Source organism: Anabrus simplex, chromosome 2, assembly GCF_040414725.1.
Source record: "Anabrus simplex isolate iqAnaSimp1 chromosome 2, ASM4041472v1, whole genome shotgun sequence".
NCBI lineage: Eukaryota > Metazoa > Arthropoda > Insecta > Orthoptera > Tettigoniidae > Anabrus > Anabrus simplex.
The window spans coordinates 1,212,982,398-1,213,003,085 of record NC_090266.1 but is presented as its reverse complement, the minus strand read 5'-3'; the positions used below and the strand labels follow the sequence as shown (position 1 = coordinate 1,213,003,085).

Here is a 20,688-nt window from a genome sequence, read left to right as displayed (position 1 = left end):
TTTCCCCAATTCCAGTCACCTCCTACAGCTGCTGTGCATATACCGCTGGATTTGATCACAGTGCCACTGGCTACACAACACACACATATTCATTGGTTCTATTCCAAAGACAGTCCAGTACTTTAGTACTTTACACAGTCACATGCAGTGAACAACTAAACAACTCAACAATTCCTGCTACTGCTCACACCAGCTGTAACAAAGTAAGGAGTGAGAAATGAAGACATACAAAAAAGAGCTAAATGACAAAGTGGATCAGAACAGATTGAGATGGTTTGGACACGTCAAGACAAGCACTGGAAAGATAGATGACAGGAAGGAGAGGATAAGGAAGACCAAGATTACGATGGATGTACTCTGTGAAGAACAGCATAGGACAACGGAAGCTGGACTGGAATGCAGCATTGCATGAGGAATGGTGGAGAGACAGGATGAAGCGGTGAGAAACCATATTTGTCTGTGTTAGGCTAGGTTAAGCAGCAAGGAAACCTTTCTGGACAGTAATAAAGGATCTTTGGAAGGGAGGAAAAACGGAAATGAATAGTGCTTTTGTTAAATCATGTGAACTTATAATAGATCCCAGGGCATCACTGGAATGGAGGACGATACAACAGTGAACATTAGCACAGGTCCATTTATCCTCATCCTCATGCTCATGATAGCAGGTTTCTTCGGTGGTTCACTGCGACCCTCAGTCCACAGAATTACACGAACACACAATACAGTCTTCCACTCTGTTGTTTCCAGTCCACGCACTCACTGGTCTCTCCGACACCACAACAGTTCCTGGTTCAGACCTCGGTGGGACACTAGTGACAGCCAACACCTCTGTCGCCCTCAGCCCACTCACCGAACCCTAACATACCGAGTCTCGCACCTACTCCACCTCAGACCCCAACTGTCGTTCCGAGTCCAGTACTGACTGACTGTCCACGGCTAGCCTCCCTTTTTATAGTTCAAGTGATTTAAGTGAGAAATTTCGTGATGTAACTAGAGGCAGAACATTCCCGTTGAATCTCCAAGAAACTTGCAGGTAAGCCGGCTGACGAGGTCAATACACGGAAAGGCCGGTCCCACTCTACAAGCAGGCTGGGAGATCCCAGGTCGTCTGAGTCACCAGCCCCTTCCTGGAAGTAACGAAAGGGGCTTCCACTGGGCTGGCATGTAACAATATGAATGGGGCTTATGAAAGAGAGAAAGTAGAACTGGCCGAGTCTACAAAGTGGATGTGTTAAGAGTTAATGATATTTGGGTAAGGGGAGATCAGGAGAAGGAGATATGAGATTAAAGAGTGCACTGAACAGGTGTTGAAAAGGGTAGGGCAAAATGTTGGGTAGGACTGTTCATCAGGAATACTATGGGATGCAACATAGTTTCTGCTAGGCAGGTGTATAAGCGAATAATGTGGGTAGATTTGGCAGTTGGAGGAATTAGATCTAGAATTGTCCCAGTGTATTCACCATGTGACAGTGCAGATGAGGATAAAGTTGATAAGTTTTATGCTGCATTGAGTGGCATTGTAGTCAGGGTCAACAGCAAGGATATGATTGTGCCAATGGGCGATTTCAATCTGAGATAATGGGCGATTTCAATTTGAGAGTTGGAAATCGAACTGAAGGATAGAAAAGGGTGATTGGTAAATGTGGAGAAAATATGGAAGCTAATAAGAATGGGAAGTGTTTACTGGACTTCTGTGCTAGTAGGGAATTAGCACTTAAGAATACACTATTAAAGCATAAAGCTGCATCGAAGAAACTACAGGTAAGCTGGTCGACGAGAACAAGACACGGAAATGCCGGTCCAACTCTACAAGCCGGCTGGGAGATTCCAGGTCGTCTCAGTCACCAGCCCCTTCCTGGAAGTACCGAAAGGGGCTACCACTGGGCTGCCACATAATAATATGAATGGAGCTTATGAAAGAAAGAAAGAAAGAAAGAAAGAAAGTAGAACTGGCTGAGCCTGTTAAGCGCTATGCTGCTACACATGGTAGGATAGGGGAACCAGATCCATGATAGACTATAACATAGTCTACTTTGAATTCAGGAAAACTGTTAGAAATGTGCAGGTATTCTGGTGATTGATGATATAGACCACTATCTGATCTGTAGTGAACTAAGTACCTCTAGGCTTAGGATGTAGGAAGTAATATGTGTCAGTGGACAAATGACAAATAAGGGTAGAAATTCTCTAGGATGAGGAAATTAGAAAGAAATGCATGGATATGATTAGTGAGAAGTTCCAAACATTGGACAGTAAGCAGGTTCAGGATATGGAAAGAGAATGAGTGGCATACATGGATGCTATAGTAGAAACAGCAAAGGAATGCCTAGGAACAACTGTGTGTAAAGACGGGAGAAAGTGAGCATCTTGGTGGAATGATGAAGTGAGAGCAGCTTGTAAACGTAAAAGGAAGGTATATCGGAAATGACAGGGTGAACAAATAGTTGTTGAATCCAAAAATAAGTTTAAGGAAGATTTTGGTAAAAACCTGCAAAAGCTAGGTTAAGCAGCAAGGAAATCTTTCTGGACAGTAATAAAAGATCTTTGGAAGGGAGGAAAAAAAGGAAAAGAATAGTGTTTTTGGTAAATCAGATGAACTTTAAATAGATCCCAGGGCATCACTGAATGGTGGAAGGAATGTATTGAAAATATCAACATAAAAGGAAATCTTTCTTGTAACATCGTGAACAATTAAGGTCATGGGGAGAAGGACAATGATATTTGTGAAAATATGCGCAAAGTGGAAAGGATGGTAAATAAACTCCATTGTTATAAAGCAGCAGGAATAGATGAAATTAGACCTGAAATGGTGAAGTATAGTGGGTAGGCAGAAATACAGTGACATCATACAGGAATAAGATTACCATGGAGTTTTAGTAAGGTACCTTCTGATTGGACAAAAGCAGTAATTGTTCCTGTCTATAAGCAAAGGAAGAGGGAGTATTGCAACAAGTGTCGAGGTATCTCATTGATCAGTATACCAGGCATCTTGTGCTTGAGAGGAAGTTTGTTACAGACTGCAGAGGTGTGGTCAGGATCCGAATTTCAGTATGTGCCAGGTAACTGAAAAATTCTACAAGAGGAATAGACAGTTATGTTTTGTAGATCTAGAGAAAGCATATGATAGAGTATCAAGGAAAAATATGTTTGCCATACTGGGGGACTATGGGATTAAGTGTAGATTATTAAAATCAATTAAAGGCATTTATGTTGACAATTGGGCTGCAGTGAGAATTGACAGAATGAGTGCTTGGCTCAAGGTACTTACAGGGGTTAGACAAGGTTAGACAACACCTTTGTTGTTCATAGTTTACATGAATCATCTGCTAAAGGGTATTAAGGTGCAGGGACAGATTAAGTTAGGTGAAAATGTAGGAAGTAGTCTGGCCTATGCTGATGACTTTGTCTTTATGGCAGGTAGTGTCAAAAGCCTGGAACTTGTGTGTAATGAGTATGGTATGATGATTAGCCTTTCTAAGACTAAATTATTGTCAGTAAGTAAGAAATCCAAGAGAACTGAATGTCAGATTGGGATACAAAGCTGGAACAGGTAGATAATTTCAAGTATTTAGGATGTGTGTTCTCCCAGGATGGTAGTATTATAAGTGAAATTGAATCAAGGTTCAGTAAAGCTAATGCAGGGAGCTCACAGTTGCGATTAACAGTATTCTGTAAGAAGGAAGTCGGTTCACGGACAAAACTATCTTTACATCGATTTGTTTTCAGACCAACTTTGTTTTACAGGAGTGAAAGGTGGGTGGACTAAGGATATATAAGCCAGAAGTAACAGACATAGAAGTAGTGGGAATGATAGCTGGTATAATAATTTCGTGTGGCTATTTCTAGCCGAGTGCAGCCCTTCTAAGGCAGACCCTCCGATGAGGGTGGGCGGCATCTGCCATGTGTAGGTAACTGCGTGTTATTGTGGTGGAGGATAGTGTTATGTGTGGTGTGTGAGTTGCAGGGATGTTGGGGACAGCACAAACACCCAACCTCCGGGCCATTGGAATTAACCAATTAAGGTTAAAATCCCCGGCCCGGCCGGGTCCCTGAACCGAAGGTCAGCACGCTGACCATTCAGCCAGTGAGTCGGACGATAGCTGGTATGAAGAGTTGGGAACAATGGCTGGAGGGTACTTGGAATGAGGAGATAAAGGTTAAGTTGGGAATGAACTCGATGGATAAAGCTGTATGCATAAACCAGCTTCAGTGGTGGGGTCATGTGGGGCGAATGGAGGAGGATAGGTTACCTAGGAGTATAATGGACTCTGTTATGGAGGGTACGAGGAGTAGAGGGAGACGAAGACAACGATGGTTACACTCAGTTTCTAACGATTTAAAGACAAGAGATAAAGAACCAAACGAGGCCAGGGAATTAGTTACAAATAGATGATTGGTGGTGGTGAATAGTAAATTTACAAAGGCTTGCTGACTAAACGCTGAATAGCATAACGGTTTATAGTGATGATGTATGTGTGTATGTATCCAAACTGTACTAGTAAACAGAGGAATCGTTTTAGTGCTGTAATACTGGATAACAAGAAAAGTAAGTGCTCTTGACTTCAGAGATGCTTTAATAAAATGTTATCTAGAAGAGTTCCATAGGCTTGCATCTGACCTCTTGCACATCTTTCAATTGGTTGAGCAAAGAAATTTTACTCCACCTAAGGATTTTTGAAATTTTTATGTGGTTTGCTGTGACTTAAAATACTTAACCCACTTTTTAATATTCTAGTAGTACATTATTCAAATCGAACTGGTACATTGAATCGCTGAGCAAGCTGGCCTGCAGATTCTGTTTGATAAAACAAAAATACGGACTAACATCAAAGACGCACCACCACAACTCCGGATAAAATACGGGGACATCAGCCAAGTAGAAAAAAATATGTGCCTGGGTGAGATCAACATGAAGAATGGACTCAACAAGGAACCACTTTGGGAATGAATATGCAATCTTGGAGTAATCTAGCGAATGTCATGGACGATGTACAACAAAATTGCCTTTACAAAAACTGGAGATAAAAGTGCGCAGAATCATTAGAGGAATCATGGGATCCAAACAATTACAAGAATGACATCCACCAAAAAAAAAAATTCCAACAAGGAAGTCTATAGCAAAATACAGAAAATTACAGACACAATCTGCAAAATACTGCCACCATTTTACAGTCAACTCAAACAAATGGATGGAAACAGGTTGACCACACAGATCTTTCACTTTATTGTTTCAAAACCCATAATCACAATGCCCTGTTTTAGAAACAACTATCAAGACTTCCAAATGCTACAAATCAAACTCGAAGATGCCTTTGACAGAGATCTTTTCCAAAAAAAGGATAGTAGTGAGAAATACTGCAGCAAAAGAGTTAAACATGTCACTTCTCTGCACTGATCTAAAAGAGATTTTGTGAGCTATTTGCTGATGTATTTCTCTTTGTAACTCTTAATAGCTGGGATTGATAGATAATGTTTCCTTTCATTTTTGACAGATATGGATGCTGATCTTGCTTCTGTAGTGACAGCTGTTAGCAAGAACAAATCTATCCGGCACCTGAGTATGGGACGAAACCTTGGAAGCACCAAAGCAAAACATGTAGCGGCTGTCATGGATGCTGTGGTGCAAATGATACAGGCAAGGACCTTTGGAACCTCAATAAATTATTTGCATGCAGACCCAGAAAACCTATTAATTTTTTAGAAAGTTTAGTGTCTTATCATCATCATGTCTAACTCGTTGGCTGAATGGTCAACATACTGGCCTTCAGTTCAGAGGGTCCTGGGTTCGGTTCCCGGCTGGGTCAGGGATTTTAACCTTCATTGGTTAATTCCATTGGCCTGGGGGCTGGGTGTTTGTGTTGTCTCCAACATCCCTGCAACTCACCCACCACACATAACACTATCCTCCACCACAATTACACAATTACCTACACATGGCAGATGGTGCCTACCTCATCTGAGGGTCTGCCTTACAAGGGCTGCACTCGGCTAGAAATGGCCACACAAAATTATCATAATCATCATCATCATCATCATCATCATCACCACCACCACCATCATGAACACCACAGTCATCATATGTTAGTAGCACCTTTCCATTTTCCATTATTACTGCTCTTCAGCTGTGTTCATAGAGTCCAATGGTTTGTGTTGTGAATTACTTTAGTCATGTCCTTATTCGTGAATGGCTGAGTGTCCTAGGAAATGGTGCTGAGAGTTGGGATACTAGTTGCTAAGAAATGGGAGTGGGCATCTTGGAAATATTTTGAGCCATGGCCCTCATTGTGCTCAGGTGGTTAGGACTAAAAAATCCAACGGTGGTCCCTAACCTGTTAGAGAAAACATCCTCACTTGGACTATGTGTAAGCAAGTGTAGAATCCTGCTTCAAAGAATTTTCACCAAGCACGCTCAGAACATTTTAAACAAGCCTCAGTCCCATTTCACAGGTGAGGGACTTCTTCGAAACAACTGGGAGAACAAAGTGGAATTTGACAGATAGCTGTCAATGTTAATGGGGCTTATGGGAAAAAGAAAGAAAGAAAGTAGAACTGGCTGATTCAGCAAAGAGGATGCCTCTGGATTTGTTAAGAGTTAATGATATTCGGGTAAGGAGAGATAGCGAAGAAGAGATAAGAGATTATAAATTTGACTTGGCGGTGTTAAAAAAGGGAAGGGCTGTTCATCAGGATTACTATTGCACGCAACATAGTTTCTGCTAGGCACGTAAATGAGCAGATGATGTGGGTGAATTTAGCATTTGGAGGAATTAGGACGAGAATTGTCCCTGAGTATTCACCATGTGAGGGTGCAGATGAGGATGAAGTTTACAAGTTTTATGCTGCATTGAGTGACATCGTAATCAGGGTCAACAGCAAGGATAGAATAGTGCTAATGGGCGATTTCAATGTGAGACTTGGAAATCGAACTGAAGGATGCAAAAGGGTGATTGGCAAACATGGGGAATATATGGAAGCTGATAAGAGTGAGAAGAATTTGCTGGACTTCCATACTAGTATGGGTTTACCAGTTACGAATACACTCTTCAATCACAAGGCTATTCACTGCTACACGTGGGAGGGTCGGGGTACCAGATACATAATAGACTATATCAAGGCCGACTTTGAATTCAGGAAATCTATTAGGAATCTGCGGGTATTCTGTGGAATTTGTGATGATACAGACCTCTTCCTGATCTGTAGTGAACTAACTCTAGGCCAGGGATAGGGAAAGTGAAATGTGTCTGCCAATGAATACGCATAGAAAATCTTCAGGACGAGGAAATTATACTGAAGTACATGGATTATTAAAAAATTCCAAACAGTGGTAGGCAGGTTCAGGATATAGAAAGAGACTGGGTGACACACAGGGATGCCGTAGTAGCAACAGCAAGGGAATGCCTAGGAACAGCTGTGTGTAAAGATGAGAAAAAGCAAACATCTTGGTGGAATAATGAAGTGAGAGCAGCTTTTATATGTAAAAAGAAGGAGTATCAGAAATGGTTCCAAACCGGACTTATGCAGAAAGGGAATTGTCCATAGAGGAATGAAACAGAGCGAAACAAATAGTTGTTAAATCTATGAAGAATTCTAGGGGAGATTTTGGTAATAACATTGAAAGGCTAGGTCAAGCAGTGCGGAAACCTTTCTTGACTGTGATAAAGGATCTTAGGAAGGGAGGGATGAAGCAAATGAACAGTGGTTTGGGTAAATCAAGTGAACTCTTGTTACTGGGAGAGGTGGAAAGAATATATTGAAAATTTTTCTGGTGATGTCGCAAAGAACTATGCTCTTGGGGAGGAAGACAATGATGTTGGTAAAATTAGGCTTGAGGAATTGGAAATTTTAAAGCAGCAGGAATAGATAAAATTAGACCTGAAATGGTGAAGTGTAGTGGAAAGGCCAGGGTGAAATGGCTTCATAGAGTAATTAGGGTAGCATGGAGTGTTAGTAAGGCACCTTCAGATTGTACAAAAGTAGTAATTATACCTATGTATAAGCAAGGGAATAGGAAGGATTGCAACAACTATCGATGTATCTCATTCATCACTATAGTAAGCAAGGTGTTCACTGGCAACTTGGAAGGGAGGGTGCCATGAGTGGTTGAGAGGAAGTTTTATGAAAACCAGTGTGGTTTCATACCACAGAGGGGCTGTCAGAATCTAACTTCCAGTGAGCACCAGGTAATTGTAAAATGCTATGAGAGGAGTAGACAGTTATTATCAAAATCAAAAGCATTTGTGCTGGCGATTGGGCTGCAGTGCGAATTGATTGTAGAATGAGTTCTTGGTTCAAGATACTTAATGGGGTTAGACAAGGCTGTTATCTTTCACCTTTGTTGTTCATAGCTTACATGGATCATCACTTGAAAGGTATTAAGTGGCAGGGAGAGATTCAGTATGGTGAAAATGTAGTACGCAGTGTGGCCTAAGCTGGCGACCTGGGCTTAGTAGCAGATTGTCCCGAAAACCTGCAGTCTAATATCTTGGAACTTGAATATAGGTGAAATAAATATTGTACGAAAATTCGCCTTTCTAAAACTAAATTGATATTAGTGGGTAAGAAATCCAAGAGAATTGAATGTCAGATTGTGGGCACAAAGCTGGAACAGGTAGATAATTTCAAGTATTTAGGATGTGTGTTCTCCCAGAATGGTAGTATAGTAATTGAGATTGAATCAAGGTGCAATTCAGCTAATGCAATCACACGCAGTTGCTATCAACAGTATTCTGTTAGAAGAAAGTCTGCTCTCGGACAAAACTATCATAACAGCAGTCTATTTTCAGACCATCTTTGCTTTACGTGAGTGAAAGATGGATGGGCTCAGGATATCTTATTCATAAGTTAGAAGTAACAGACATGAAAGTATTGAGAATGATTGCTGGTAGAAACATGTTGGAACTATGGCAGGAGGGTACTCAGAATGAAGAAATATAAAGTTAGGAATGAACTCAATGGGTGAAGCTGTACACTTAAACCGGCTTCGGTGGTGAGGGCATGTGAAGGGAATGGAGGAGGATAGGTTACCTAGGAGAATAATGGGCTCTGCTTTGGATGGTAAGAGGAGTAGTAGGAGACCAAGACTATGGTGGTTAGACTCAGTTTCTAATGATTTGAAGACAAGAGATACAGAACTAGATGAAGCCACAGTATTAGCTACAAATAGAGGTTGTTGCAGTGATGAGTAAATTCCCACAGGCTTTCTGACTGAAAGCTGAAAGGCTTAACAGTCTATAATGAAGATGTATGTTTGATAGAGTCCAAACGCCTTGGTCTGGGTCTCCCTCCTACTCTTCCTCCTTCAGTCTTAATTGCTTTTGTATCCTTAACTCTCCATCCTTTTAACATGATCAGATCATCTCTGTTTGTTTCTCTCCATTCTGTCAGAAAACTATTTGACACCAATTTCCTTCCTGACATCCTCATTTGTTACCCTGTCCTTTCTTGTCTTTGCAAACACACTGCTTAAATGTTCATCTCTGGGAATCTTATGATGTGTCCTATAATTCTGTCCCTTCTTCCCATCAAATTTAGCCAAGTCGGTTTCCTCTCACCAGTTCAATTCTGTATCTCTTCCTTCGTGATTCGATTTACCCATCTCACCTTTGGTATCGTTCTGTAATACCATATTTCAAAACCTTCTATTCTCTTTCTTCCTGAGCTAGTTATCATCCATGTTTCACATCTATACAATGCCATGCTCAAGGCAAAGTCTTCCAGAAACATCTTCCTAATCCCTATATCAATATTCGAAGTGAGCAAATTTCGTTTCCTAAGAAAAACCTTCCTTGCTTGTGCTAGTTCGCATTTTATGTCCTCCTTACTTCTGCCATCGTTAGCTATTTTACTACCCAAGTAACAGTATTCATCTACTCCCTTTAAGACTTCATTTCCTAATCTAATTTTTGCTGCATCACCTGACTTTGTTCGACTGCAATCAATTACTTTTGTTTTTGACTTATATATATTTTCATCTTATATTCCACCCCCCCTAGACTGTCCATACCATTCAGCAATTTCTCCAGATCTTCTGCAGACTCAGGTAAAATTACATTATCATTGGCATATGTCATGCTTTTGATTTCCTTTACTGCCTGTTCTATATAAGCATTGAAAAGGAAGGGTGAACAAACTGTAGCCTTGCTTCTCCCCTTTCTGGATTGTTACTTCTGGTTTTTATACAAATTGTAGATAATTCTTCTTTCTCATTATCTGATTCCGATCACCTTCAGGATCTCGTGTAGCTTGGTCCAGTCCACATTTTTGAATGCTTTTTCTAGATCTCTGAAGGTCATGTATGCGGGCTTGTCTTTCTTCGTTCAGTTCTTTAAGAACAGACGTAAAATCAGGATTTCTTCATGTGTTGCTACATTTCTTCTGAAGCAAAACTGATCTTCAAACTCAGCTTCAACTTGTCTTTTCATTCTTGTGTAAATAAGCACTAGCTTTCTTGCAAATAGGTATAACATCGGGCGAGTTGGCCATGCGGTCAGGGGCACGTGGCTGTGAGCTTGCATCTGGGAGATAGTGGGTTTGAATTCCATTGTCGGCAGCCCTGAAGATGGTTTTCCATGGTTTCCCATTTTCACACCAGGCAAATGCTGGGGCTGTACCTTAATTAAGGCCACGGATGCTTCCTTCCAACTCCTAGGCCTTTCCTATCCTATCGTCACCATAAGACCTATCTGTGTCGGTGCGACGTAAAGCAACTAGCAAAACAAAAAACAAAAAAAAAAAAACAGATATAGGTATAACAACATTCCGCCGAAAATCGGATGCCACTTCTCCTGTATCATACATCATACACACAAAATAAAATAACTTTGCCATGTTGGTTTCTCCTAAGGCAGTCAGTAATTCTCAGGTTACATCATCAATTCCAGGTGCCTTGTTACTATTTAGTTCTCTCAATGCTTCATTGAATTTTGACCTCAAAATTGGGTCTCCCATTTCATCAGCATGAACAGCCTCTTCTCGTAGAACCATATCACCCACTTAATTACCTTGATACAACTGTTGTGTACACGTTTCTGCTATCTCTTTGCCTTGTCTTCTTTCCGTAGAACTGATTTCCATCTGAGCTCTTAGTATTGATACAGCTGGTTTTCCTTTCCCCAAGGTTTCTTTCATTTTCCTGTATGCAGCATCTACCTTTCCTCGGACAATACAACCTTCAACATCCTTGCACTTCTCTTTCAGCCATTCTTCCTTAGCTGTCCTGCAGTTTCTATCACTTCATTTTTTAATCGCCTATATTCTTTTTTGCCGGCCTATATTTTTTCCTTGCATTCTTTTATTTTGTCGTTCACCAGTCAGGTCTAATATCTCCTCAGTTATCCATTGATTCTTAGTTGATCTTTACTTTCTTCAGCAGCTCTACTGACTTCATTCTTCATGACTGTCAATCCTCCTCTGCTGTTTCCTTCAACCTTTTCATGTAGTCCGTGTGCAACGTGCTCATTAAAACAATCCCTCACTCTCTTTTCTTTCAACTTGTCTAGATCCCATCTCCTTGCTTTCCTTTCTTTCTTCAATTTCTTTAACTTTGGATGGCACTTCTTGATAAACAATTCTGGTCAGAGTTCATGTCTGCTCCTGGGAAAGTCTTGCAATTGAACACCCGGTTTCTGAATCTCTGCCTAATCATAATTAAGTCCATTTGCTACCTTCCAGTGTTTCCAGGTCTCATCCATGTACAGCCAAAAAGGTGGTGTGATATTCTTGGTCCCTTGATCGGTTGCATTAAGATATATGTATATTTTTCCGGGTTAAACAATTCAGATTTCGGATCCCCTTGAGATAGAAGATGTCCGCTCAAAGCAGCTCATGGTTGGAACCCTGCAGTCTCCACGCAAGTTGCACCCTGTGTTAGACTGTTTGCGCACTTGTCTGGTATCACGGAGCCCGTGTGGGCTTGCCAAGACCATACGACATCACGCTGTGACAACACAAATACCAGATGCTCACTCTCACCTTTTGGAATTGAATCGAACCCATCATTACATGTAACTATTCTCATGTTTAGACCCGTATTGAAATTTGCTATAATTTGCACACAATTTTTTTATTTTTTATTTTTCTATTCCACCTATTCAATACAATTGATTTTGTGTTGTTAGAAATTCATATTTGCATCCGGGAGATAGTAGGTTCGAATCCCACTATCGGCAGCCCTGAAAATGGTTTTCCGTGGTTTCCCATTTTTGCACCAGGCAAATGCTGGGGCTGTACCTTAATTAAGGCCACGGCCGCTTCCTTCCAACTCCTAGGCCTTTCCTATCCCATCGTCGCCATAAGACCTATCTGTGTCGGTGCGACGTAAAGCCCCTAGCAAAAAAAAAAAAATCATATTACTACAACACTACATTAAAAGGGACATGTTTCACTCGGTTTTGAGCATCCTCAGCCTTTGTAACGTATCTCAAGGTTAAGAACTCTCATTGTTAATTTGCTTATAACTAATTTGTACTTAATTATTATCCTAGAAACTAAGTGGTAAAATACATGAACATAGGCATTTGTGAACACAATGGACAGTTTAACAATTTAAAATGACAGTGCTAAAATTGGGATATGCATTGATTCTAATAACACTGATGTCCAAAAACACAGTAATATCTTCACAATAATGAGATTTAGGCATGCTTCTGTAATTTATTAGTTGTAAACGGTAAAATGCAACTTATTGGTAGTTTTCTCAAACTGGTCTTGATTTGATGAGCTGATTTTACATTGGAAGCAGTTTGTTTTTATGACAGCTTGGTCAAGAGGAACGTCAATCTGAGAATCGTGAAATGTTGATATGTTTTCCTTGTTCGCAATATTTAAATGGTGGTGCATCTGTAATGAAGGACATTACGTGATAATGTTGTGTGTTATCGTGCTTTCACAGTGGTCATATTGGTATGCGTCACTTACCCCTTAGACTGCTACTACAATGCCTCGCGGTGCTTGTTACATTACAGTGACTGCTTGCTTTCGTGTTTCTACTTCTTGTGTTATACATATTAAGAAGCATTTGTGAAAGGCGAATAGGGGACTTAGGGGAAGAAACAGTAGGTGGGGCGTTAAACTTTGGCATATCGTGTGGCGAAGAGTCTTTATGCATTGTCAAGGTGGGAGTAGGGGAGGAAACGGTAGGCGGGGCATTTGACCTTGGCGTATTGTGTGGAGGGGAGTCTTTATGCGTTATCAGAGTAGTAATTGTGTCTATTTTTGTGGTGGGAGTTTTCAGATTAAATGTCTTAAAGAATTTACTATTATCTGATGTGAAACTTTGTAGTAATATTGGCAATTGCTCTATTAACGGACTTTTTATTTCGATCACACCAATCAGGTTTTTTTCCTTATTAAAATATTGGTCTAAATGAATATAAATATTCTCAAACTCAGTCATTAACTTCCCTTTTTCAATCCTTGTGATTATTTTGAGGTCTGTGTCTATTGTGGTATATTGATTGCCGGTTTCTTTCATGTGGTTACTCATTGCGGAATGTTTGTTATGCTTTAAAGCATTTAAGTGTTCTATGTACCTGGTAAGAAAGCTGTGGCCAGTTTGGCCATCGTACGAAAAATTGCATTGTGTGCATGATAGTCTGTATATTCCAGAACCTTGACATTTGTTATTATTGGAGTTTACTATGTTGTGATTAAAGAATAAGTGTTTGTTGGTGTTGTGTGTCTTGAAAGCTATTTGTATATTCCGTTTTTTTCAATGGGTTAGATATTTGATGAATCGCTGGACTGGTGTAAGTAAAAGTTGCGTATTTTGATTTTTTAGGCTTTTCCAAGGTAAGATTTTTGGCTAATTTGAGTTTTACTTTATTGATGATTTGATTTACCATCTCTATTTTATATCCATTGACTAGTGCTAGTTCTTTTATGAAATTTAGTTCCTTCATTAAATTCGCGGGTGAAGGGTATTTGAAAGCTCTGTAGACCATGCTTAAAAAGGTTGCCTGTTTGTGGGATTTCGGGTGAAGCGAATCATTTTTTATTGTTACTGAAGTATGTGTCAGCTTTCTGAATATTTGAAAATCGTCTTTAGAATTTGTGCGTGTTACGTTCATCATCAATCAATCACTACTGTTCTGCATTTAGGGCAGTCGCCCAGGTGGCAGATTCCCTATCTGTTGTTTTCCTAGCCTTTTCTTAAATGATTGCAAAGAAATTGGAAATTTATTGAACATCTCCCTTGGTAAGTTATTCCAATCCCTAATTCCCCTTCCTATAAACGAATATTTGCCCCAATTTGTCGTCTTGAATTCCAACTTTATCTTCATGTTGTGATCTTTCCTACTTTTAAAGACACCATCCAAACTTATTCGTCTACTGATGTCCTCGCTCGCCATCTCTCCACTGACAGCTCGGAACATACCACTTATTCGAGCAGCTCGTCTCCTTTCTACCAAGTCTTCCCAGCCCAAACTTTGCAACATTTTTGTAACGCTACTCTTTTGTTGGGAATCACCCAGAACAAATCGAGCTGCTTTTCTTTGGATTGTTTCCAGTTGCTGAATCAAGTAATCCTGGTAAGGGTCCCATACACTGGAACCATACTCAAGTTGAGGTCTCACCAGAGACAAATATGCTCTCTCCTTTACATCCTTACTACAACCCCTAAATACTCTCATATCCATGTGCAGAGATCTGTACCCTTTATTTACAATCATATTTATGTGATTACCCCAATGATGATCTTTTCTTATATTTATACCTAGGTATTTACCATGATCCCCAAAGGGAACTTTCACCCCATCAACGCAGTAATTAAAAGTGAGAGGACTTTTCCTATTTGTGAAACTCACAACCTGACTTTTATCCCCATTTATCATCATACCATTGCCTTCTGTCCATCTCACAACATTATCGAGGTCATTTTGCAGTTGCTCACAATCTTGTTATTTATTACTCTGTACAGAATAACATCATCTGCGAAAAGCCTTATCTCTAATTCCACTTCTTTACACATATCATTGATATATATAAGAAAACATAAAGGTCCAATAACGTCCAGGAAGTTTAATGAACTGTCTTTTTCATCTTCTTTAGTGAATTTTATGTAATGGTCAATATTATTTAAAAAATCTAAGAATTTTTCGCTGTTATATTTCCGGTTATCTATTATTACGAACGTGTCGTCCACAAATCTTAGCCAAAGGCAGAGCCCTTGTATATTAGCTTTAATTTTTCTATGTTCCATGTTGTCCATGTAAATATCGGCCAATATCCCCGAGCTGGGGTCACCCATAGCCAAACTCAACTGGTGGTAAATTTTGTTATTAATTGTGAAATAGTTGTTATTTAACACAAATTTAAGTAATTTAATAAATTCATCTATCTCGAGCTTACTTAAGTTGCTGTACTTGGAGAGGTTTGAATTAATAATTTCCACAGTGCCGTTAATATGGATGTTTGAATACACATTAGTAATATCAAATGAGCTCATCCTATGGTGGGGTTGTAAGTTGAACTTCGTTAGTTTTTCGCAGAATTCTATTGAACTTGAGAATTTTAGCCAAATCTCATTATTGTGAAGATATTACTGTGTTTTTGGACGTCAGTGTTATTAGAATCAATGTATATTCCAATTTTAGCACTGTCATTTTAAATTGTTAAACTGTCCATTGTGTTTACAAATGCCTATGTTCACGTATTTTACCACTTAGTTTTTAGAATCATAATTAAGTACAAATTAGTTATAAGCAAATTAACAATGAGATAAGTTGCAAAGGCTGAGGATGCTCGAAACCGAGCGAAACATGTCCCGTTTTAATGTAGTGTTGTAGTAATATGAATTTCTAACAACACAAAATCAATTGTATTGAATAGGTGGAATAGAAAAATAAAAAATAAAAATTTGTATGCAAATTATCGAACCCATCAGTCAAAATTTCCACTCCACCGCTCACATCTAGCGGAATAGAATCAAACTGGATTCTGCGCAGAAACATAAAGCACGCAATGAATGGTTTGATAAAACTTTAATGCAGTAAGTTGTGTGCCGCGACAGTTTGAAGTCATTAATCGAGGTGGCCTCAACATTAATTAAAAACCATAAATGAATTAAAGGCCAGAGTAAAAATTCTGACAATACCCATTTCAAGATTAAAAGTTTGTGGAATTGTACCCAACGAAACTACTATTTGCAAAGAACAAGCCTTATTAGATCTAGAAATAAGAAATTCAACAGTATCACATCCTTGCGTTATCCTACTGCGCATGGAATATAACTTCATTTTCGGAGCTGACTTTTTAGGAACTTACAATGCTGTGATTGACATGGGCTCAAATACTTTAATTTTTCGGATGGAAGATCAAAATGAAAATTTGCAATTAAATCAAGCCGAGGAAGATTTTGGCGAAGAGCAGATATGGACAACAGTTGTGGATGAAGGAAAGGAAGTGCATGATTTCCCTGCAAATTGGATTTCAAATTGTAAAGAACTTAAAGCAAATTTTGAAATTATGTTATCTAATTTAGAAGAGGATGTTGAAGAAGCAAAATTTAATCAATTATTACCTACCGAAGTAGCAGAATCACCAGTAGATGATGAGCAACGCGGAAAGCTATGGGAAATACTAGTTAAACATAAGACTGTTTTTGGTTCAAAACCCGGTAGAATACCAAATTTTGAGTATAAGATTGTAGTAAATAACTGGGAACCTTTTAAACAATGCCCATATCCTGTACTGGAAAAGCTTTTTCCTCAGGTGAAAGAAATTATTGAGGCAATGGAAAAGAACGGCATTATAACTAAAGCATCTAGTCCGTTCCTTAATCCAATATTGGCCGTACCAAAGGCAAATGGAACTATTAGAGTGTGTCTTGGTGCACACGCCATTAATAAATGCTTAGTCCCAGAGTATGTGCAGGCTCCACCGATTTAAGATTTATTGAAGTAATTTGGAGGAATGGAGTATTTTGGAACCGTAGATCTGACGTCATCATTTCATCACATTGTTTTAGATCCTAGCACAAGTATGCTGACTGGTTTTATGATTGAACATCAGGCATATATTTTCCAGAGATTACATGTTGGTTTGGCTAATTCAAGTTCAGTGTTGATCAGAGTTTTAAAGAATAATGTAAGTCCAGCAGTCAAAGAATTTACAGTCAAATATATAGACGATATCATATTTTGCTCTAAAACATTAGAATAACACTTGAAGAAGATTGATTTGTTACTTGAACATTTGAATAGCAGTAATTGTAAAGTGAACCTTGAAAAATCTCACTTGCGGCACAGAAGTACTGTGTTTCTTGGCCATGTCATTGACGGAGAAGGGATTAGGCCAAATCCTGTCAAAATTTTAGCAGTACAAAATTTTTCAAAGCCAACTCGAATCAATTAGGATATCCACAATATGACAGGCAGTTTATTATCCAGACATATACGTCGACCGTAGGAGTTGGAGCTATTTTATACCAGGAAATATCAGAAAAGGACCAGAAGACGACGTATCTTGCATTTATGAGCAGAAAACTCAGGTCTCATGAGTTGAAATAGACGACAACGGAATTAGAGATGCTATCCATTGTCGTAGCTCTAACTCAATGGTGTAAATGCCAACATGGCGACTACTGTGTGTGATTCGATGATATCCGTAGTGAATAATGGTGTAAGGTGCAGTTAAAAATGTGGCAAATGCAGAAGAATAGTTAAAAATGGGATTCTGTGCCGTAAGTGTGATGAATGGTACCATTTTCGTTGTGCAAATATTGTAAATGGGACTGATATTGAAGAAAGTGTGTTGGTGTGCCCCGAGTGTAAACAAACAATAGTGAGGCAGAACAACAAGAAAGAGAGACTTATGAAACTATACTTAAGATTTTGGGAGCGCTACGACAAGACTTATGTGCTCTGAAACTTGAAAATGAAAGCTTAAAGGACAGAATAAAGAAACTGGAAGATACGGAAGACATTGGAGAAGAAAGATTACCGTTGACGGAAGTGACGCGTAGCCATTTTAGGCCTAATGTTAAACTTGTGCGAGAAACTAAGTACAACATAAAACCGGGAATAAACTCTTTGCAGTGCCAAAATAGATTTCAGTCATTGCAACAAGTTCCTTAAGAAGACATATCAAGTTTTCTGAATAATTTTAAATCCAGTGGAGGTAACCTACAGAAGAAGAAAACCAACCGAAAATCAAGATCGCCAAAAATTCATCTCTCCGCAGACAGTCAAGGGCGGGGTATGGCAGAAGGCATCAAGGATGAGCTGCAGAATCCAGAAACTGAGGTTTTAGGACTAATAAAACCAGGTGCCAAAACTGAAGACGTCCTTTCAAGTTGTGATCCTGTGTTAGAGAAGGACAATTATGTGGTGATTGTGAGTGGTACAAATGACATTGCTGCAAATGAAGGTGAGGAACTAATTACGACCCTCAGAGGTAAGATTTCCAAATTACCTGACTCAGAAGTAATTGTAGTTAATGTGCCACCCAGATATGACCTTTTAGAGGACTTGTGTGTGAACAAATCTGTACATGATGTAAATATAAAAATCAAGAGATTATATAAGGATTTTAGAAATGTCTATGTAGTAGATACTTTAGGTCTTGGCAGGCAAATGTTCACTAGGTTGGGTTACATCTGAATGGTAATGGAAAAGCAACTCTCTGTAGACAAATTGCTACAATTATCAACAAAGATTTCAAAACTAATCTGCACTTCAGAAAACCCATACCACTAAACTGGCACTTACAGGGAAACTCACCAGAAAACCCAGATCCTTAAATCAAGATCTATGTACAAGGATCTGGGTTCCACGGAAGTTCTCAACTCATGAGTCAAATGTTACCCAATTGCAAGAGTCAAGTTTTAGGGAGGAAGGGGTTCTGAGATTGCTCTTGGTAAACTGTCAGAGTGTAGTAAATAAGCAATTAAAATTCGGTACATTGATGGAATCTTATGAGACTGATGTGGTGATAGGAGTGGAATTGTTGTTGAGAGAAGGGGTGGCTAATAGAGAAGTATTTCCAGAGGGGTATACAGCCTATCGTAGAGACCAAGGAGATAAAATGGGAGGGGGGTGTTTATTCTGGTGAAGGAAACTTATTGTTCACATGAATGGTTTATTGATGAAAGGGATGAAATATTAGGGATAAAATTAGTTTGTGATAATATGAAGGAGGTGGGAATTATAGGAACATATAGGCCTGGAAGAGAGTAAAGAGGTGTGGAAATATTTGAGAAAATAATAGATTATACTCATAAAAACAATAATAATGATGTGGTAATAATTGGGGAAGATCTAAACTTGCCTGAAGTTGAATGGAATGGAACTGCAAGTGAAGCCCATGAACAGAAACTGGCAAATAAGTTAATTTGGGAGGGAGGATTTACACTAGTAGTACAAGAACCAACTCGTCTCAATAATTTGCTAGATATATTCTTGGTTAAACCATGGGAAATTGTAGATAAAACTGAGGTAATATAAGGAATAGGTGACCATAAGGCTGTAATAATGGATGTAGGACTTGTACCAAAAATGCTTAATAAGAGGGTATGTGAGGGTCACACAAGACAAGATATTATACAGAAAAACTAAAGTTGATGAATTTGGGACTTACCTTAAATCACAATTCAGTTGTTGGATAAGTGAAGGGAGTAATGTGGATACACTTTGGGCTAAATTTAAAGGAATCATTTAGGAAGGAGAGAAGGGATGTGTACCTGTTAAGAAGGGTAAAATGACCTCAGACCCTGTTTATTATACAAGGGAAATAAGGAAATTAAAAAGAAAATGTAGAATAGTAAACAGGAAAATCAAAGAGGGTAGGGAGAATAGAGAAACCAGAAAACAGCTAATGAGAGAACTGAATAGAGTGAAAAAGGAAGCAAAAGAGAATTATATGAATGGCATACTTCAAGAGGGTAATGACCACAAAGGGAAATGGAAAAAACTGTATTCATATATTAGGAATCAAAAAGGGAAAGGAATCCAAATTCCTACAATGGTGGGAGAAGGGGCTGAACACTATTTAACAGATACTGAGAAAGCAAATCTATTCAGTAGGGAATTCAGAGATTCAATAAAAGATTGTCAGAGTTGGAAACCGTAACAGAAGATAGAAAGGGAGAGACGCATAGGGAAACAAGAAGCTTCTCATTCACAAATGAAGATATTTTCAGAGAAATCCAACTGCTTCAGCAAGGAAAAGCAGCAGGAAATGATAAAATTACTGGGGAGGTATTAAAGACAATGGGGTGGTGCATAGTGCCTCATTTAAAATTTCTCTTTGACTATGTTGTAAATAATAGTGTAATACCAAAGGAATGGAAGGAATCTATAATAATACCAATTTATAAAAGAAAGGGTGATAAAAGGAAACAAGAGAACTACAGACCTACCGGGCGAGTTGGCCGTGCGCGTAGAGGCGCGCGGCTGTGAGCTTGCATCCGGGAGATAGTAGGTTCGAATCCCACTATCGGCAGCCCTGAAAATGGTTTTCCGTGGTTTCCCATTTTCACACCAGGCAAATGCTGGGGCTGTACCTTAATTAAGGCCACGGCCGTTTCCTTCCAACTCCTAGGCCTTTCCTACCCCATCGTCGCCATAAGACCTATCTGTGTCGGTGCGACGTAAAGCCCCTAGCAAAAAAAAAAAAAAAAAAAAAAAAAAAAAAAAAAAAAAAAAAACTACAGACCAATCAGCCTGACCAGTATAGTTTGTAAAATACTGG

At 39.2% G+C, this 20,688-nt stretch overlaps 1 protein-coding gene across 3 annotated transcripts in view; it reads left to right on the top strand.

Annotated features, from left to right (window-relative positions):
• Positions 1-20,688, top strand: part of LRR (Leucine-rich repeat) — an 808,120-nt gene that overhangs the window by 468,039 nt on the left and 319,393 nt on the right. For all 3 annotated transcript variants that reach the window (XM_067142208.2, XM_067142207.2, XM_067142206.2), the window contains exon 14: positions 5,493-5,635. In XM_067142208.2, the coding sequence (XP_066998309.2) occupies positions 5,493-5,635 (143 nt within the window). The remainder of the gene's footprint in view (positions 1-5,492; positions 5,636-20,688) is intronic.